At 51.0% G+C, this 17,593-nt stretch overlaps 1 protein-coding gene across 1 annotated transcript in view; it reads right to left on the bottom strand.

The window, feature by feature from the left end:
• Positions 1-17,593, bottom strand: part of NECAB2 (N-terminal EF-hand calcium binding protein 2) — a 38,030-nt gene that overhangs the window by 1,712 nt on the left and 18,725 nt on the right. Inside the window, 5 exon segments of the mRNA XM_032614864.1 lie at positions 1,964-2,076; positions 2,630-2,683; positions 5,695-5,774; positions 5,988-6,106; positions 8,490-8,626. Coding sequence (XP_032470755.1) covers positions 1,964-2,076; positions 2,630-2,683; positions 5,695-5,774; positions 5,988-6,106; positions 8,490-8,626 — 503 coding nt within the window.

Genomic DNA, 17,593 nt, shown 5'->3' with positions numbered 1-17,593 from the left:
TCTGATCAGCTGCCTGCACCTCTCTACCCTCTAGAGCAAGGCCTGGCCCCCCGGTACTGGGGCCAGCATGGCTGCTGAATGAATGACAGTGAACATCTTTGAAAAAGGCTTTCTAGGCATTGAAAAACCTACCTTTAAAACTAAAAGCATCTTCCACCTGCCACGCTGTCCTTCATAATCATTCTTTCATTTAATCCTTAAAAAGTAGGAGAATCAGACATGGCCCAAGTCCCTGAGCTGCCGTCCCTGTGTGAGCACCAGGGTACTCACCCCATTTCAAATAAGCCGAGACCCAGGCTGGGGGGGGATGGAGCAAGGTGGGGGGGTGGGGGTGCCTCTAAGAAGGTGGCCGACCCCGGGAGAGGGGGAGAGGGAGGGCCGGCCTCTCCGAGGTCACGATACCACCCTATCTGACCTCTCGGCCACCTGCCCCGTTCCTTCTCCTTTTCCCACACCCCCTCAGGAGAATCCTGCCCCGGTGGGTCTGCTGCATTACTACAGGCAATGCCAGGTTTGGGGCTGCAGCGAGGAGGCCCTGCTGCATGCTGCCCCCTCCCGGCCCTTCCCAGCCCCAGGCCCCCTTCTTCCGCACCGTCTCCCATGGTGAGCACACAGCTCCCGTGGCTCCGGGTGACACCTGCATGCCCACCACTCCCCGGCTCTCCCCACTTGTACATCGGCACCTCGAATGGCATCTGAAGTTTAACGTGGCCCACAAGGCCTGTGCGACTCCCCGCACCCACCGCGCCTGACCTTCTGCGGCTTCTCCCGCTCAGCCATCGAGTTCCTGAAGAATCTCACACTCCACCTGGCCTCCTCTTTCAGCAGCCCCCCCCACCCCATCCCGGCCCTGGTCAAGTCCAGTCAGCCCCACTCCAAAACAGACCCCAGCTCTGCCCACATAGTGCCAAGACCAGTGCCCCCTCTCTGGGTGACTGCAGGGCCTCTCCCTGGCCACCAGCTGCACACCTGTTGCCACCCCTTCTTACACAAAGGAGGCAAGACCGAGTCTCCCTCCTGCCTAAGCATCTCTCCCCCATGGTCCCTGGTCCCCGGAACGAGCAGGGCCTGCCTGCCTCTCTGGCCATCTGACCTACCCAGCCCTGGGTCACTCTGTCAAGCCACACCAGCTGCTTGCTTTTTCTCAAACACGGCACCCTCACTGCCACGCCAGGTCTGGGCACCAGCCTGTGCCAGGCCTCAGATTCTGCGGCAGGGGGGGGGGGGGGGGCTGCGGGGAGGGGGGGGCTGCTCATCACTCAGCCTCAGCCCCCCCCACCCCAAAGCCCCCCGTTCGCTGGCCTGCACGGCGCCCACCGCCAACCGGAATCATCTTTCTTCACCTGCCCTCTGCCCCCACCTGGAATTAACGTGCAGCCAAAGCGGCTGAGTCACGCTGCACCCCCAGGCCTGGCCCCCCTGCTTCACTGGGAAGCAGGTGGAGGCACATGTACTCTTGAGGTAGGAAAAAAGCAACCGGGGAGGGAGAGACTCGAGGCGGGGAACGGGCACGGAGCCTACCACTGGACATCGACGGGTGGGCCACGGACGGGAGACAGCCCGGCAGCTTGCGCCAACGGCCCTCTGGGACCACCCCCAGCAAGGAGGCAGGCCTTGGCCGCAGGGACCAGAGGGTGAGGCCCCCGAGTGGCGGCTAACGCTCAGTGGGCGCTGGGGGCCAGGCACTGGCCTGTACCCCCCACGGTCATTATTCCACTGACGCCTCCAACCCCACCAGGGAGTGGGTCCGGGCAGTGGACCCACTTTACAGATGAGTAAGCTGAGGTCCGCGAGATGAAGTCAGTTGGCACGTTTGCGCAGCAAGGAAGAGCCCGCGCTAGGACCACCCCGCTAGGGGGCTTCCCTGGGGTCCGCAGTGTTCTCAGGGGTGAGGCCGGTCCTGCCCCGTGCCTCCACCCCAGACACAGCTCCCAGCCACCACCGTGCCCCGCGGCTTACTCACTGGAAGCAGTTCCTGGCTCCGGCGGTGCCCCTCAGGTACTGACGCAGGGAGTCCAGGAACTCGACCAGCTGCTCAGGGCACACGGCCATCTCCTGCCGGACCAGCTGCAGATGCTCCGGGACCACAGGACCAGTGAGCCACCCTGCAGGCTCCCTGGCAGCCCGCCTCCCCCGGGACCCTGCCCATCCCAGGAGCCTGCCTCCCCAGGACAGGACAACTTCTTCAGAATAAAACCGACCCACACCCCCCTACACACACACACTTTTCATTCTTACACGTAGAAACTAGCGAAAAATGAGCTAAACTTAAGAAGCCAAATACAGGGAGTAGTCCCACAAGTGCTGAAAAAACAGACAGAGACGTTTAAAGAGGCTCCAGAGAGACTGGGAGCTGCCTGCAAGGCTTCGGGTCCAGGACACAACAAAACGAGTGACCAGCAAAATTGTTTCTGATTGAATCGGCATTTTGACGTCACTGTCCTGCTGATTACGTTGCTCTGGGCCCCACTGATCACAGCCCTGGAGCCTCTAAGAATGCTCATGGGAGGGGAGGGTGGCCAAGTGCTGGGGCTGCATCTCCCCTTGTGGTGGTCCCAGGGACACTAAGCCACCTGCATCTTGAGGCCTGGCTCAGGCAGGGACGGGGCCACAGGAGAGGGGTCCTCACCATGTTGGTGCTTTCTTCATCCGAGAGATGCTGCTGGAGGTCAAACCAAAGGGTCTGCAACAACAAAGCGTGAAGAGAGGCCAGAGACAGAGGCCACCGCTGCAGGGAGGCTCCCAGGACCACCACAGTGACACCTGAGCTCCCAGGGCCACCGAAGAGCTCCAGCCCCTCCACCCCATGGTTCCAGCGGCTCTGGAGTCCCCAAGCGGGTGGGAGCTCCCAGGGCCAGGCCTCTCTGCGCAGGGCTCAGCCCACCCTCCAGGCACAGTGCTGGCTCAAGAGAGGAGCCGGGAAGCCAGGCTGCAAGGCCAACCACAGCGAGTGGCACAGACCCCTTCTGGCCGTGGCATCCAGGGGGCACTGGAGCCACAGAGGCCAAGCACGCCAATTGCAGAGCACACGAAGGAGGCTCCACTGTGCTGAACCCAGGACGCTGGGGTTTTGTCACAACTTCCGCCGACAGCCTTGCTGGCAACAGGTTCCCCGACAACTTACACGTCGCCCCCAGTCACAGCCCCTGGCGCCTCACGAATGTAACGGCCTGAATGAGGTGGTCTGTGCTCGCTGGCCTTCCACCGGCCCTGGGGGCTAAACCCTCTCTACCAAATCTTATGTAACTTGCCAGACTCCCCGAGGTCGTGGCTGCCCTACTGTGAGCTCTAGGAAAGCAGGAAGCCCGTGCACTCTCACGTGCTTGTGTCTGTAATGGTGCCCAGCACCATCGTTGCAGAGCAGAGAACCCAGAGGCCACAGAAGCGGGTCCAGGGTCAGAGTCTGACTTTGATGCCAAGCCTCTCTCCTGATCCACGGAATCAGGATCCTTCTTCCTTTCTCGTGGGCACCCCAATAAAGGCAACCTCTGTGCCCATCCCTGTCCATCCTCCACGAGGGCAGCCCGTGTCCCTGGTGCAATCCCGCACCCACCCGGCCGATGTGCAGGGCCATGACCCATGCAGTCACCACCTGGACATTCTTAATAATGTTGAAACTAGGGGCCCCATAAATTACACACCAGTCCCAGAGAGGGTACTGACTTTCCGGGGACATAGGGTGTGCATGTAGGCGTTTGTAGGCGGCCAAGGTCTGCTTGGCAGGGCAAGTCTCTTTCCGTGGTTTTAAAACCGTGGAGATGGGCTCCTGGAGAGCACTGGTTCCCTAGATTTCTCCTGGCCAGCTGGGCCCCGCGGCAGTGAGGATGAGGTAAAGATGAGGGTGGAGGAGGGGCGGCGGCACCCACGTCTGCGCCCCCCGCCCCGTCTCCCTGCCTCGCCGTCCCAGCGTTCCAGGAGCCCAGGCACAGCTAGGAGCGCTCAGGTTCGCCCTTGGAGGGCGGGGTCCAGAGCAGGTCCCGGATTGGCCCCTGCTCGCAGCTCGGGCCAATCAGAGGCTGGGAAGAGGGCCCCCGCCCCGTCTCCAGGACGCCCAGGTGCTCCTTGGTTTCCAGCCAGCCGGTTGTTAAGGCGACTGGGGCGCTAAAAATAAACTTCAAAGAGCCTCCCCCTGGGGGCGCCCGCAGAGTTGTTATGACAACCGGACCTCAGGGTCCCCGCCGAGCCTTTCCCACCGCTCCCACCCAGCAGCTGGCTTTAGTTGGGGGCGGGGGGGCGGGGGGGAGATCCCACCTCGGCCTCAGACCTGCAGGTGGGATGGCCGCCTCCTCCCTCGGACTCCTCTCCAAGTCTCAGCCTCACCTCCTCCTGGGGAGCCCCACCCACTGCCCTCACGAATCCCTCAGAACTAACCCACAAACCCATCAAAGCACTATTTTTCTTTTGCCCTTTTGCAAAAGATATAAAAAAAATTCAGCGAAGTAGGAAAAATGTAAACTTGTCACTGCAACCCCACAGCCTGGAGATCCCTGCTCTCTTGGTTTATGTCGATATAAAGGTATGGTATGTGTATAGGTTCTGGCATCAGAATGTCTAATAATAACTGCTAAACAACATTGTTAATATTAAATGCTAACTATGCAGCAGGCTCTGTGCTAAGCCATTAAGACATCATTTAATTTAATCCTCACAATGACCCTGTGAGAGGTGCCATTCTGATTATTTTCTCTGTGGTTAGAGGAGGACTCAGGTTCAGAGAGGGTAGGTCACTGGCCCAAGGTCACACAGCTGTTAAGTGGTATAGCCAGGATTCAAATACAGGCAGTCTGATACTGGAGCCTGTTGGTAAACCTTAAGGCAAATTATTTTCTTTCTTCCAACGAATGATAATCGTTATGGGCTGAACTGTGTTCCCCCAAAATTCATATGTTGAAGTCCCAATCCCCAGTACCGCGAAACGTGACTATATTTGGAGACAGGACCTTTGAATAGGTGATTAAGTTAGAATAAGGGTGGGCTCTAATCCAATATGACTGGTGGCCTTATAAGAAGAGATCAGGACACAGACACACACAGACACAGGGAGAAGACGGCTGTCTACACGCCAACGAGAGAGGCTTCAGAAGAAACCAGCCCCGCCAACATCCTGATTTCAGATTTCTAGCCTTGACGTGTGAGAGAATAAATGCCGGGGTTTAAGCCCCAGTTCTGGCAGCCCTGCAAAGCGAACACAATCGTATCCTGAGTGCCTACCGAGCCGTTGAAATGTTCTCCGAAACACGATCCCATAAAGGCTGTGCCACTTTCCATCACTTGTGATGTGTCACGTCACATTTTAAGAAACTTCACGCTGCCGGTCATTCTAATCTCTCCTGGGACATCACCATCCCTCACCCACCACCTTGCTGGGTCTAGGCTACCACCTGCCCAGACCACGCCGCCGCCTTAACGCCTCCTTGAAGCTCTGTCCCCTTGCTGCCCGTGGCCCTGCCGTCTACTTTCTGTTCCTCGAGACGCCCCTCCTGGCTGCCCGCCCACCCTCCACAGCCGCTCCTCTCCTCGGCTCCTGTACAATGGACCCGTTCCCGGCGTCCACCCTTAGTCCTCCACCTGGGGAATGTCCTTTCCAGGGCTTCCTGACTTCCGTCTCGAGCTCTGGCCTCACTCTGCACTCCCTGGGGGCTGGGAGGGCGGAGGGTGGATGCAGGGACAGAGGCGAGGGCTCAGTGGGCTCACCTTGCTCTCCAGCCGTCCTATCAGCCCCGCCAACCTGCTGACCTGGGCTTCCAGGCCCTCCTCCCTGGAGTCTGAGGTGACTGGGGAAGAAGAACAGAGATGCTGAATGGCAGGGGGCAGGGCCAGGCCTAAGGTGGAGGGGAGCTCCCGGCCCCGCCCCGGCGCTGAGACCTGTCCCCAGCCCTCCCAGGCTCGGTCCCCATGGGAGGCTCAGGCCCCATGTGGACCACTCTCAGAATTCCCCCCAGGACCCCCCAGCCAGTGCCCCCCACTCTGGGCCACTGCTCGCTCACCAAGTGGGAAGCTAGTCCCTTGCTCCACGGCCATGAGCTTGTGGTTGTGGGCGTAGACGGGAGTGGAGCTCCCAGACCAGGTCTCCACCATGCTGTGGCTGGGTTTGCTGTGGTTCTGTCTGCAGAGGAGTGGGGCAACACACACTATGAGGGGGGCTGCAGGGGGGCTCTGGCCGCCTGTGGCAGCTTCGACAAACATTAAGCAGCGACTGGGGGCTGAAATGTGCACAGAACTCACTCCGTGGAGCCCCGGCCCTGTGAAGTGAGCATCGTGGCCTTTGTTTTACAAAGGGGGACACCAGGCCCACTGGCCAAGGCCACGCTGCAAGCGGGGCGGGTTGGGATCGAACTCAGATCCTTTCCAGGAACCCAGACCCTGTTCCCGGGAGGTTTAGTTCCAAGGGCCGGGCGAGGCTGAGCCAGGCCCCCAGCCTCCCCACAGCCCACGGCTGCCCCTCTCCCCGGCCCTGCCGGCCTCGCTGGGAGCCGATTCAGCGTTCACTGCCCTCTGGGGTGGGGGGCCTGCATTGGCTAACAAGCCCCCTGTCCAAAACAGGAAGCCCTAAGACACAGTCGACAGCGGGCATCTGACAAAGACCCGTGATCCTGACCTCAGCCTGGCCCCATCCTGTCGTGACGCCACCCGGCACGCACGCTACTGATGTGGACACACACGCACAGCACCCGGCATCCCTGACGTGCACACACAGCCCACCAAACACTGTGCCCGGCACGTGGTAGTGACTCAACAAATGCCCAAACCCCCATGTGCAAAAATGCTGGAAAACCCACCACAGACGTACATATCCCCCCAACACACACACACACTCCTGTGTGCACGGCCGACACGCCTGGTCCCCAGGGCTGCCTTGCTAATGTTCTGGAATTTGCCTCCTGTGAGGCCTGAAAGCCAGCAGCCCCCTCCCTGTGCAGAGGGGCCAACCCCCGCCCCAAGGGAGGAGAAAGGCTGGCAGAGTCCTTGAGGTGTCAGTCGTGGCGCCTCAACAAACTCAGACCACGAGAGGGAACAGTGGGAGTCCCCCAAGGGCGGCAGGGTCTGAACCAGTGGCTCGTGCCTGGGTCACGACGTCCCCAGGCCTGGGAAAGAGGATGCTCAGGGGACCTGCAGCTGAGAGCCGAAACAGGTGAGATTTGGGCAGTCTGAGGTGGCAGTGCCTGTCACCTCAGATGTGTCTCCCCATCGCAGATGTGCCACCCCTGCCAATAACATCCCCAAGTAAGCTTCCAAAAATGGGGCAGGCAGGTGTAACGGCTGACACGTGACGGAACTGGCAAAGCGCAGGAAATCGGCTCTGAAAATCACGCAGCGGTCCTATCTGTTCTGCAACAGGATAGAAACCGCAGGTTTTAAAATCAAGATAGTGATAAAAAAAGAAAAATGAAGAAAATCTATGTGACAACTTCCAGAGCTGAGGCTGTTAACCCTGGGAACCCTCCGAATCACAAGACTGACCAGCTATGCAGAGTCCTGGGCTCAGCTCCCAGGGACCCTAATCCAGCGGCCACGGCCGGAGCCCAGGAATCTGTACTGTGCATATCCTAGGTGACCGGGCTGCAGGTGTTCAGAACAAAGGCATTTTGCGAACAGCATCACTGAGCAGCCTTTGCAGTCATATCTGACTGGGACAAGCCCCCCACCAACCAAAAAAACACAAACCCCCAGGCCCAGCAACCAACACCCTGCTGTGCTGGGTCTCTGCCTGGGAAACCGCGGGAAGAACCGGCACAGAGGAGTTGGCCGGAACTTGAGACAGCAAATGGGAGGGCTCGTGGCCCCCAGGGGCTGGCCCTGCCAGGCCGGAAGGAGACTGCTAACTCTCCGGACCCCCATCTCACCGCCCCAACAGTGTCCCCCTGCAAAGAGGGGGGACCCCAGGTACTTTTCCATGGCTTCAAGGACCCACAAACAAGGCTTTAAATAACACTCACTAACATTGGGAGAAAACCCCTCCATTTCACTGCTCTTTCAATCGTGCTGAGGTCATGCTTTGATGCTCCTGTTTTCAATGCCCATCTATGATCTCACAGCCTCTCCTTCTGACAAAGAGGGAGCAGGCCTCAGGGTCCAAGCTGACTGCAGGCACCAACAGCGCTTGTTTTTTAATTTCTTCACTCACAGCATGTGATACTTGTTTTCGAATGATGGTAACAGCCACCAGAGTCTCCTAAATTTATTCCCAGGTTTTAAAAAATGAGTCAAACAACAGAATAGTTTTAGCTGAACAATAATGTGAGCGATATGGAAATGTGGCCAAATTGATCAGAGCCTAGGAACTAGTCGTAACTCTGTGAGAAGGCGGGTATATAATCGTCCCCACTTAAAGAGCTGGGGAAGTGGAGGCACAGAGGGGAACAGCGGCTTCCCCAAGGTCACCCAGCCCCCAAGCACACGAACGTCCCCACCAGGCAGCAGGTCAGCGCACACACGGCCCACTCCCACGGCCCACTCCCACAGGCCCCCACAAGGTCCCATCGACGCACCGGATCTGGCTGGTCTGCTCTTCGATGGCCTCCACCGCACTCTCCACCGAGCTCAGCAGGGACTGGATCTGATTGGCCGTCTCCTTCAGGAGGAAGCGTGTCACAAACTGGTCCACGTTGCTCCCACCCTCATACACCTGTGGCGGGAAGGCAAGGGGCACAGAGGGGAAAGGAGTTGGGGAGGGATCGTGGGTGGAGAACTGGTACAGGGGTGGGGGGACACCTAGGGTGTCTCTGCACTGGGATGGGGGTATCACAGGGCTCCAGCATGAAGGCAGGGGTATGGACTCAAGAGACCAAGGTTTGAGCCCCGGCTTCACCAATTACTAGTACTGTGACCTCCACACCACAACAGAAATCACTGTAGTAGCTATCTCATAGCACTGTAGTAAGGACTGAATGAAAAAATTATATAAAACGCTCAGCACTGTGTTTGTCACATAGCAAATACTCAGTATACAGTGGCTGCTATGATGGTGATGGTGATGATGGTGATGATGATGAGAAAGGTGGTGGTGGGTCACTTCTGTTCAACATAGTATTGGAAGTCCTAGCCCCAGCAATCAGACAAGAAAAGGAAATGAAAGGTATCCAAATTGGAAGGGAAGAGGTAGAGTTGTCACTATATGCAGATGACATGATACGATAAATAGAAAGCCCTAAGGGACTCCCACAGAAAAAACTACTAGATCTAATAAAGGAATTCAGTAAAGTAGCAGGATACAAGATTAACATTTGGAAATCGGTTGCATTTCTTTACACTAACAATGAAACATCAGAAAGGGAATGCAAAAAAAACAATACCTTTTAAAATCGCACCAAAAAAACACACAAAACCTAGGAATAAACCTGACCAAGGAGCTGAAAGACTTATATGCCGAGAACTATAAAACATTAATACAGGAAATTAAAGAGGATTCAAGGAAATGGAAAGATATCCCATGTTCTTGGATTGGAAGAATATTGTTAAAAATCACAAAACTAGGGCTTCCCTGGTGGCGCAGTGGTTGAGAGTCCGCCTGCCGATGCAGGGGATGCTGGTTCGTGTCCCGGTCCGGGAAGATCCCACATGCCGCGGAGCGTCTGGGCCCATGAGCCATGGCCGCTGGGCCTGCGCGTCCGGAGCCTGTGCTCCGCAACGGGAGAGGCCACGGCAGTGAGAGGCCCGCGTACCACAAAAAAAAAAAAAAAAAAAATCACAAAACTACCCAAAGCAATCTACAGATTTAATGTGATCCCTATCAAATGACATATTTCACAGAACTAGGATAATCGAAAAAGTTATATGGAACCATAAAAGACCCAGAATTGCCAAAGCAATCCTGAGGGGGGAAAAAAAACAAGAAAGCAGGAGGCATAACTCTCCCAGACTTCAGACAATACTACAAAGCTACAGTAATCAAAACAATGTGGTACTGGTACAAAAAGAGACACACAGATCAACGGAACAGAATAGATAGACCAGAAATAAACCCACACACCTACGGTCAATTCATCTTTGACAAAGGAGGCAGGAATATAAAATGGGAAAAAGACAGTCTCTTCAGCAAGTGGTGCTAGGAAAACTGGACAGCCACAGGTAAATCAATGAAATTAGAACACACCCTCACACCATGCACAAAAGTAAGCTCAAAATGGCTTAAAGACTTAAACATAAGACATGACATAAAACTCCTAGAAGAGAACATAGGCAAAACATTCTCTGACATAAAATGTATCAATGTTTTCTTAGGTCAGTCTCCCAAAGACATAAAATGTATCAATGTTTTCTTAGGTCACTCTCCCAAAGACATAAAATGTATCAATGTTTTCTTAGGTCAGTCTCCCAAAGCAACAGAAGTAAAAACAAGAATAAACAAATGGGACCTAATCAAACTTACAAGCTTTTGCACCACAAAGGAAACCATAAAAAAAAAAAAACACGAAAAGACAACCTACAGAATGGGAGAAAATATCTGCAAATGATGCGACCAACAAGGGCATAATCTCCAAAATATACAAACAGCACACACAACTCAATAACAAAAAAAACAAGCAACCCAATCCAAAAATGGGCAGAGGATCTAAGCAGACATTTCTCCAAAGAAGACATGCAACAGCCAAAAGGCACATGAAAAAATGCTCAACACTGCTATTAGAGAAATGCAAATCAAAACTACAATGAGGTACTACCTCACACCCATCAGAATGGCCATCATTAAAAAGTCTACAAATGACAAATGCTGGAGAGGGTGTGGATAAAAGGGAACCGTCCTACACTGTTGGTGGACATGTAAGTTGGTGCAGCCACTATGGAGAACAGTATAAAGGTTCCTCAAAAAACTAGAAATGAAGTTACCATATGATCCAGCAATCCTACTCCTGGGCATATGTCCGGACAAAACTATAATTCAAAAAGATACATGCACCCCTGTGTTCACAGCAGCACTATTCACAATAGCCAAGACATGGAAACCACCTAAATGTCCATAGACAGATGAATGGGTAAAGAAGATATGGTATATATATACACAATGGAATACTACTCAGCCATAAAAAAAAAACACAAAATAATGCCATTTGCAGCAACATGGATGCAACTAGAGATTACCATACTAAATGAAGTAAGTCAGAAAGAGAAAGAGAAATACCATATGATATCACTCATATGTGGCATCTAAAGTACGGCACAAATGAACGTACCTACAAAACAGAAACAGACTCATGGATATAGAGAACAGACTGGTGGTTGCCAAGGGGGAGGGGGAGTGGGGGTTTGGAATTAGCAGATGCAAACTATTATATATAGAATGGATAAACATCAAGGTCCTACTGTATAGCACAGGGAACTATATCCAACCTCCTGGGATAAACCATAATGGAAAATATTTTTAAAATGCAGTATATAACTGAGTCACTTTGCTGTACAGCAGAAATTAATACATTGTAAATCAACTATTCTTCAATAAAAATAATTAAAAGTAACTAAATTATAAATAAAAAATGTAAAAAAAGATGGTGGTGATGGTGGTGGTGATGGTGGTGGTGATGGTGGTGATGATGGTGGTGATGATGGTGGTGGTAAAGGTGGTGGTAATGATGGTGATGATGGTGAAGATGGCGGTAATGGTGGTGGTGATGATTATGAAGAGGATGCTGATGATGAAGGTGATGGTGGTGATGATGGTAAAGATGGTGGTGGTAATGGTGGTGGTGAAGATGGCAGTAATGGTAATGGTTATGAAGATGGTGATGGTGGTGGTGTTCTTGATGTTGTGGACAGGGATAAAGTATTAGGGAAGAAGAATTCACAGCCTCCTTCCTTCCTTCCTCCTCTGAGGTGGATTCTTTGGGCCAGGCATGGTGTCACACGCCTGCAGTCCCAGCTTCCTGGGAGGCTGAGGCAGGAGGATCACTTGAGCCCAGGAGTTCCAGGCTGCAGTGCACTAGGCCCTAAGTTCGGCATCAACGTGGTGACCTCCCGAGAGCAGGGGATCACCAGGTTGCCTATGGAGGCATGAACCAGCCCAGGTCAGAAAAGAAGCAGGTCAAAACTGTGCTAAGTAAGCCCACACACCTGCGGTCAGTTGATCTTCGACAAAGGAGGCAAGAATATACAATGGGGAAAAAGTCTCTTCAGCAAGTGGTACGGGGAAAGCTGGACAGCCGCAGGCAAATCAGTGACGTTAGAACACACCCTAACACCATAAACAAGAATAAGCTTAAAATGGCTTAAAGACCTAAACACAAGACATGACACCATAAAACTCCTGGAAGAGAACAGAGGCAAGACATTCTCTGACATCAAACATACCACTGTGTTCTTAGGTCAGTCTCTCAAGGCAACAGAAGTAAAAGGAAAAGTAAACAAATGGGACCTAATCAAACTTATAAGCTTTTGCACGGCAAAGGAAACCATAGAAAAAAAAAAGAAAGAAAGAAAACAAAAGACACTACAGACTGGGAGAAAACATTTGCAAATGATGTGACCAACAAGGGCTTAATTTCCAAAATATACAAACAGCCCATAAACTCAGTAACAAAAAACCAAACAACCCAATCGAAAAATGGGCAGAAGACCCAAATAGACATTTCTCCAGAGAAGACATAGAGATGGCCAACAGGCACATGGAAAGATGCTCAACACCACTGGTTATTAGAGAAATGGAAATCAAAACTACAGTGAGGTACCACCTCACACCGGTCAGAATGGCCATCGTTAAACAGTCTACAAACAACAAATGCTGGAGAGGGTGCGGAGAAAAGGGAACCCTCCTCCTCTGTTGGTGGGAATGTAAATTGGTTCAGCCACTGTGGAGAACAGTATGGAGGTTCCTCAGAAAACTAAAAATAGAACTACCATATATATGATCCAGCAATCCTACTCCTGGGCATATATCTGGACAAAACTATAATTCAAAAAGACACATGCACCCCTATGTTCCCAGAAGCCCTGTTTACAATAGCTAAGACATGGCAACAACCTAAACGTCCATCGACAGAGGAATGGATAAAGAAGATGTGGTATATGTATATATACAATGGAACATTACTCCACCAAAAAGAATGAAATAATGCCATTTGCAGAGATCATCTAGAGAGTATCATACTACGTGAAGTCAGAAAGACAAATACCACCGTGTATCACTTATATGTGGAATCTAAAATATGACATACATGATCTTATTTATGAAACAGAAACAGACATAGAAAACACACTTGTGATTGCCAAGGGGGAGGGGGTTGGGGAAGGGATGCAGTGGGAGTTTGGGGTTAGCAGATGCAAACTATTATACATAGAATGGATAAACAACAAGGTCCCGCTATATAGCACAGGGAACTATATCCAATCTCCTGGGATAAACCATAATGGAAAAGAATATGAAAAAGTATATATAACTGAATATATACACATATACCTGAATCACTTTGCTGTACACCAGAAACAATGAACACAACACTGAAAATCAACTATACTTCAATAAAAGAACAAAACAAAAACCCCAAAACCCACCTGTGCTCATCAGTAGTGGCACAGCGCCTGGGAATGACCACAGCGCCCCAGCCTGGGCAACACAGCGAGATCCCATCTCTCTCCTTAGGGGAATTCTGCATCTCCTAAGTGTTCTGTATGTCCCCTAAATAAACAATAAACTTTTGCCTTTAAAAATAAAAAGGTGGGGGCTTCCCTGGTGGCGCAGTGGTTGAGAGTCCGCCTGCCGATGCAGGGGACACGGGTTCGTGCCCCGGTCCGGGAGGATCCCACATGCCACGGAGCGGCTGGGCCCGTGAGCCATGGCCGCTGAGCCTGTGCGTCTGGAGCCTGTGCTCCACAACGGGAGAGGCCACAGCAGTAAGAGGCCCGCGTACCGCAAAAAAAAAAAAAAAATGACACTGTGCTGGGAAGCTGGTCCCTCAAGCCCTGTGCTGCTCTCTGGCCTCCCCTACCAAGACCCTACCCTCCTGAGCCACCTGCCCCGGCACCTTGGAATTCTGCCCAGTCCCCGGCCAGGCAAGGGCTCTCAAGGAAAGAAAATTAAACCATCCATCACTCTGACTGGGAATTAATTAGCAATAATTGCACAAGGGAACCACGGCTACAGACAGAGAGACTGAGAAATGGAGGCCAGGGCGGGGAGCAGGGGAACACGGCTATGGGTGGAGAGGGGCCGAGAGGTGCACGCAGACGGGGAGGTGTGGAGGTGGACCTCCTGCGCCACCCATCAGACCAGGCGCGCTGGCGGCAGGCCCCAACGGGGAAGGAGCCGACGGCAGAAAGCATGCCGGGTTCCGGCAGCCTAACGCACTGCAGTGATCAATTATCCTTCCTAGCAGACAGCTGAACTCACATGCAATCCAGTGATCGATGGACTCTGGACAAATGAGCCCAAAGAACAGGAAGACAGAACGAGGTAAAAAAACAAAACCAAAACTGAACAAAAAGAGAAAGGCTGCTAGAAGCCAGCCATCAAGCAGAAAAAGGAGCTAAAGTGAGTATGTTCAAAGCACCCAGATGAGTGACTCAGGGTGCAGTCAGGGATCAATAAGTGTAACTGGTTAGTTGAATTTAAAAAAAGACAAGATTTTCAAAAGAGTCAAAATGCAGCTTGTACAGTTTTGTCCTCCGCTACCACTGATGCCTCAGCCGACAGGCCAGCTCCGCAGATTTCAGAGGGAAAGAGGCAGAGCTGGGAATTCCGCAACATGTGGACAAGTTATTCACACGCAGGGTAACAGGGAGACCTTCAGAAATCTGCAGATCTCTGAAAGTTTATCAAATGAGCACCTTTCCGGCAAAGAACGCCTAGGAATTTCTCCCAAATCTTCTAGGGCTGAATCACAGAAAAATATTCTTGAATAGGGAAGTTGTGGAAAAAAAGTGAGGGTGATCACCCGAATGAAAATGAAGGTTACAGAGGTTAGGAAATAAAAACATTGACCACTCATAGTTAAATTTTAATCACATTGGACTCAGGGAATAAGAGTGTCAAAGTATGGAAAAAGAGCCAATCATCTCAAAAATTGTTTTAATTTCACAAGAGGGAATAGAAAGTGTTCTTTATTAGCCAGGTATAAAAGCAGGATTAAGGGCTTCCCTGGTGGCGCAGTGGTTGGGAGTCCGCCTGCCGATGCGGGGGGCGCGGGTTCGTGCCCCGTTCCGGGAGGATCCCGCGTGCCGCGGAGCGGCTGCGCCCGTGCGCCATGGCCGCTGGGCCTGCGCGTCCGGAGCCTGTGCTCCGCAACGGGGGAGGCCACGGCAGTGAGAGGCCCGCGTACGCAAAAAAAAAAAAAAAAAAAAAAAGCAGGATTAAGAGTGTTAACAATGTATGTTTTAGAAGTCCCTAGTAAAATGAAAACTAGAATGTTTACCTTTGAAATCATAATCAATGCCATAAACAAAGCAGACTACCAAAAGGGAAAATGTCAAGAAAGACGAAGGATCATTAAAAAATGGGAAGCGTGTAAGATTACGACAGCAGCCAGGCCAGACAGATCAGAACAACAAAGAAAATCTGCCTAAATTGCCCCACGTAAACACACAGTCCCAGATCTGACCAAACGAGGTCCATCTGGAAGCGTATATAAAGCAAAGGAGCACCAAAGGATTTGCAAAGAAAAGCCTGTGCAAAGATTCTGCTGCCAAATTTGATCGAATGACTGGGACAGGCTGCAATACCACGATCAAAGTAGAAGTTAATGGGAAAGCATTACGTAAGATTAAAAGGGTAAGAATAAATGGCAGAAGGCATAATGCATTACAAGCACATGACATTATTAAATCTTCGTGCATTATTAAATCTTGGGGCATTATTAAATCTTTGTGCAATGGGAGAGGATATTGCTACAAGTACGGCTATGCGGGGTTAGATGAATAAAACCACTTTATAAGGCAATTCTACTTTATATCAAGAGCCTTAGACTGTCCAGTAATTCTCTACTTCCGATAATCTATTCTTAAGAAATAACGCAAAATGTGGACAAATACTGATGTCCCAAGGCTGGTGTTAATTGATAATAGCAAAACCCTGGAAATAATCTAACATCCTCAAGAACAGGAATAGTATGTAAATTTAAGGAAGAATATTTAAAATGATACTTTTAAACAGTTTTATTAACATGGGAAAGGTGTCTGTTAAAATGTTAGGTGAAAAAAAGCAGAAAAATTTTTGTACACAGAATGATTTTAAGTGTATTAGAGAAATACCCATAGAAAAAAAGGCTCAATGGTAATAAAGTGGTAACAGTGGTTAGAGATAGTGGGAATTAGAAGTGATTTGAAAGTTTTCTTTATATTTTTCTCTACTTCCTAAATTTTGAATATTGAATATGTACCATTTAGGTAACAAAAGTATTACAACAAGGTCTATAGGCGTCAAATGGCATGGCTAAATAAACAGGAAGGAAATATTAGAATTTTAAAGATTAAATGTCAAAACACAATTTAGTGTGAGAAATTAGTTCACCAGTGTCCCACAGGACAGATAAAATAGAAATAATAAATGTCTATTGTAAAGGGCATTACTGGGAAAATGTGAAAGTCTTTAAAATGGGCAAAAAAGATGACTGGTTCCTCGTCTAATACACCCTTCTAGGTTATCTAGGTCTTTCCTTGTTTGGGAGCTACTTTTAACACTCTAGCATGTAGGACTTCCCTGGTGGTGCAGTGGTTAAGAATCCGCCTGCCCATGCAGAGGACACGGGTTCGAGCCCTGGTCCGGGAAGATCCCACATGCCGCGGAGCAGCTAAGCCCGTGTGCCGCAACTACTGAGCCTGCGCTTTAGAGCCCGCGAGCCACAACGACTGAGCCCACGCACCTCAACTACTGAAACCCGTGCACCTAGAGCCCATGCTCTGCAACAAGAGAAGCCACCGCAACGAAGAGTAGCCCCCGCTCGCCGCAACTACAGACAGGCTGCGTGCAGCAATGAAGACCCCATGCAGCCAAAAAAATAAATTTTAAAAACAAAACAAAAAAACTCTAGCATGTAAAAACTTGACAATAATGCAAATAATTCTCATCCACAGAAATGCATATGAATTTTGTCTCGCAGAATTCAACTGACTATAGTCCTGTGGACAGTGACCAATTTTGCATTTATTCACAGATTCATCTCAGAATTCCTGGTTGCCTATATACATGGCAAATGTTCTTTGAATTTCCCCTGGACACAGTGTAACATCCTACTGGTTCTCAAATTAAGGAGTTAAATAAAATCTTTCACATGTGTATACTTTATATTTGTACAAGAGACAACTTTACCTTTTTACAAAGTTGTCTTTTTTTTTGTGGTATGCGGGCCTCTCACTGCTGTGGCCTCTCCCGTTGCGGAGCACAGGCTGCGGACGCGCAGGCTCAGCGGCCATGGCTCACGGGCCCAGCCGCTCCGCGGCACGTGGGATCTTCCCGGACCAGGGCACGAACCCGCGTCCCCTGCATCGGCAGGCGGACTCTTAACCACTGCGCCACCAGGGAAGCCCCAAAGTTGTCTTTTTTTTTTTTTTTTTTTCCTCAAAGTTGTCTTTTAACAACATATATTTCACAACAAAGAAGAGATAGTTATTTTCAGATTTTATACTCTCAAAGTATGATCCACATCTTCTTCCCAAGTATCCATGGGAGAAT

The sequence above is a fragment of the Phocoena sinus genome, chromosome 19, assembly GCF_008692025.1.
Source record: "Phocoena sinus isolate mPhoSin1 chromosome 19, mPhoSin1.pri, whole genome shotgun sequence".
Classification (NCBI taxonomy): Eukaryota; Metazoa; Chordata; class Mammalia; order Artiodactyla; family Phocoenidae; genus Phocoena; species Phocoena sinus.
This window is presented reverse-complemented; position numbering and strand designations above follow the sequence as displayed.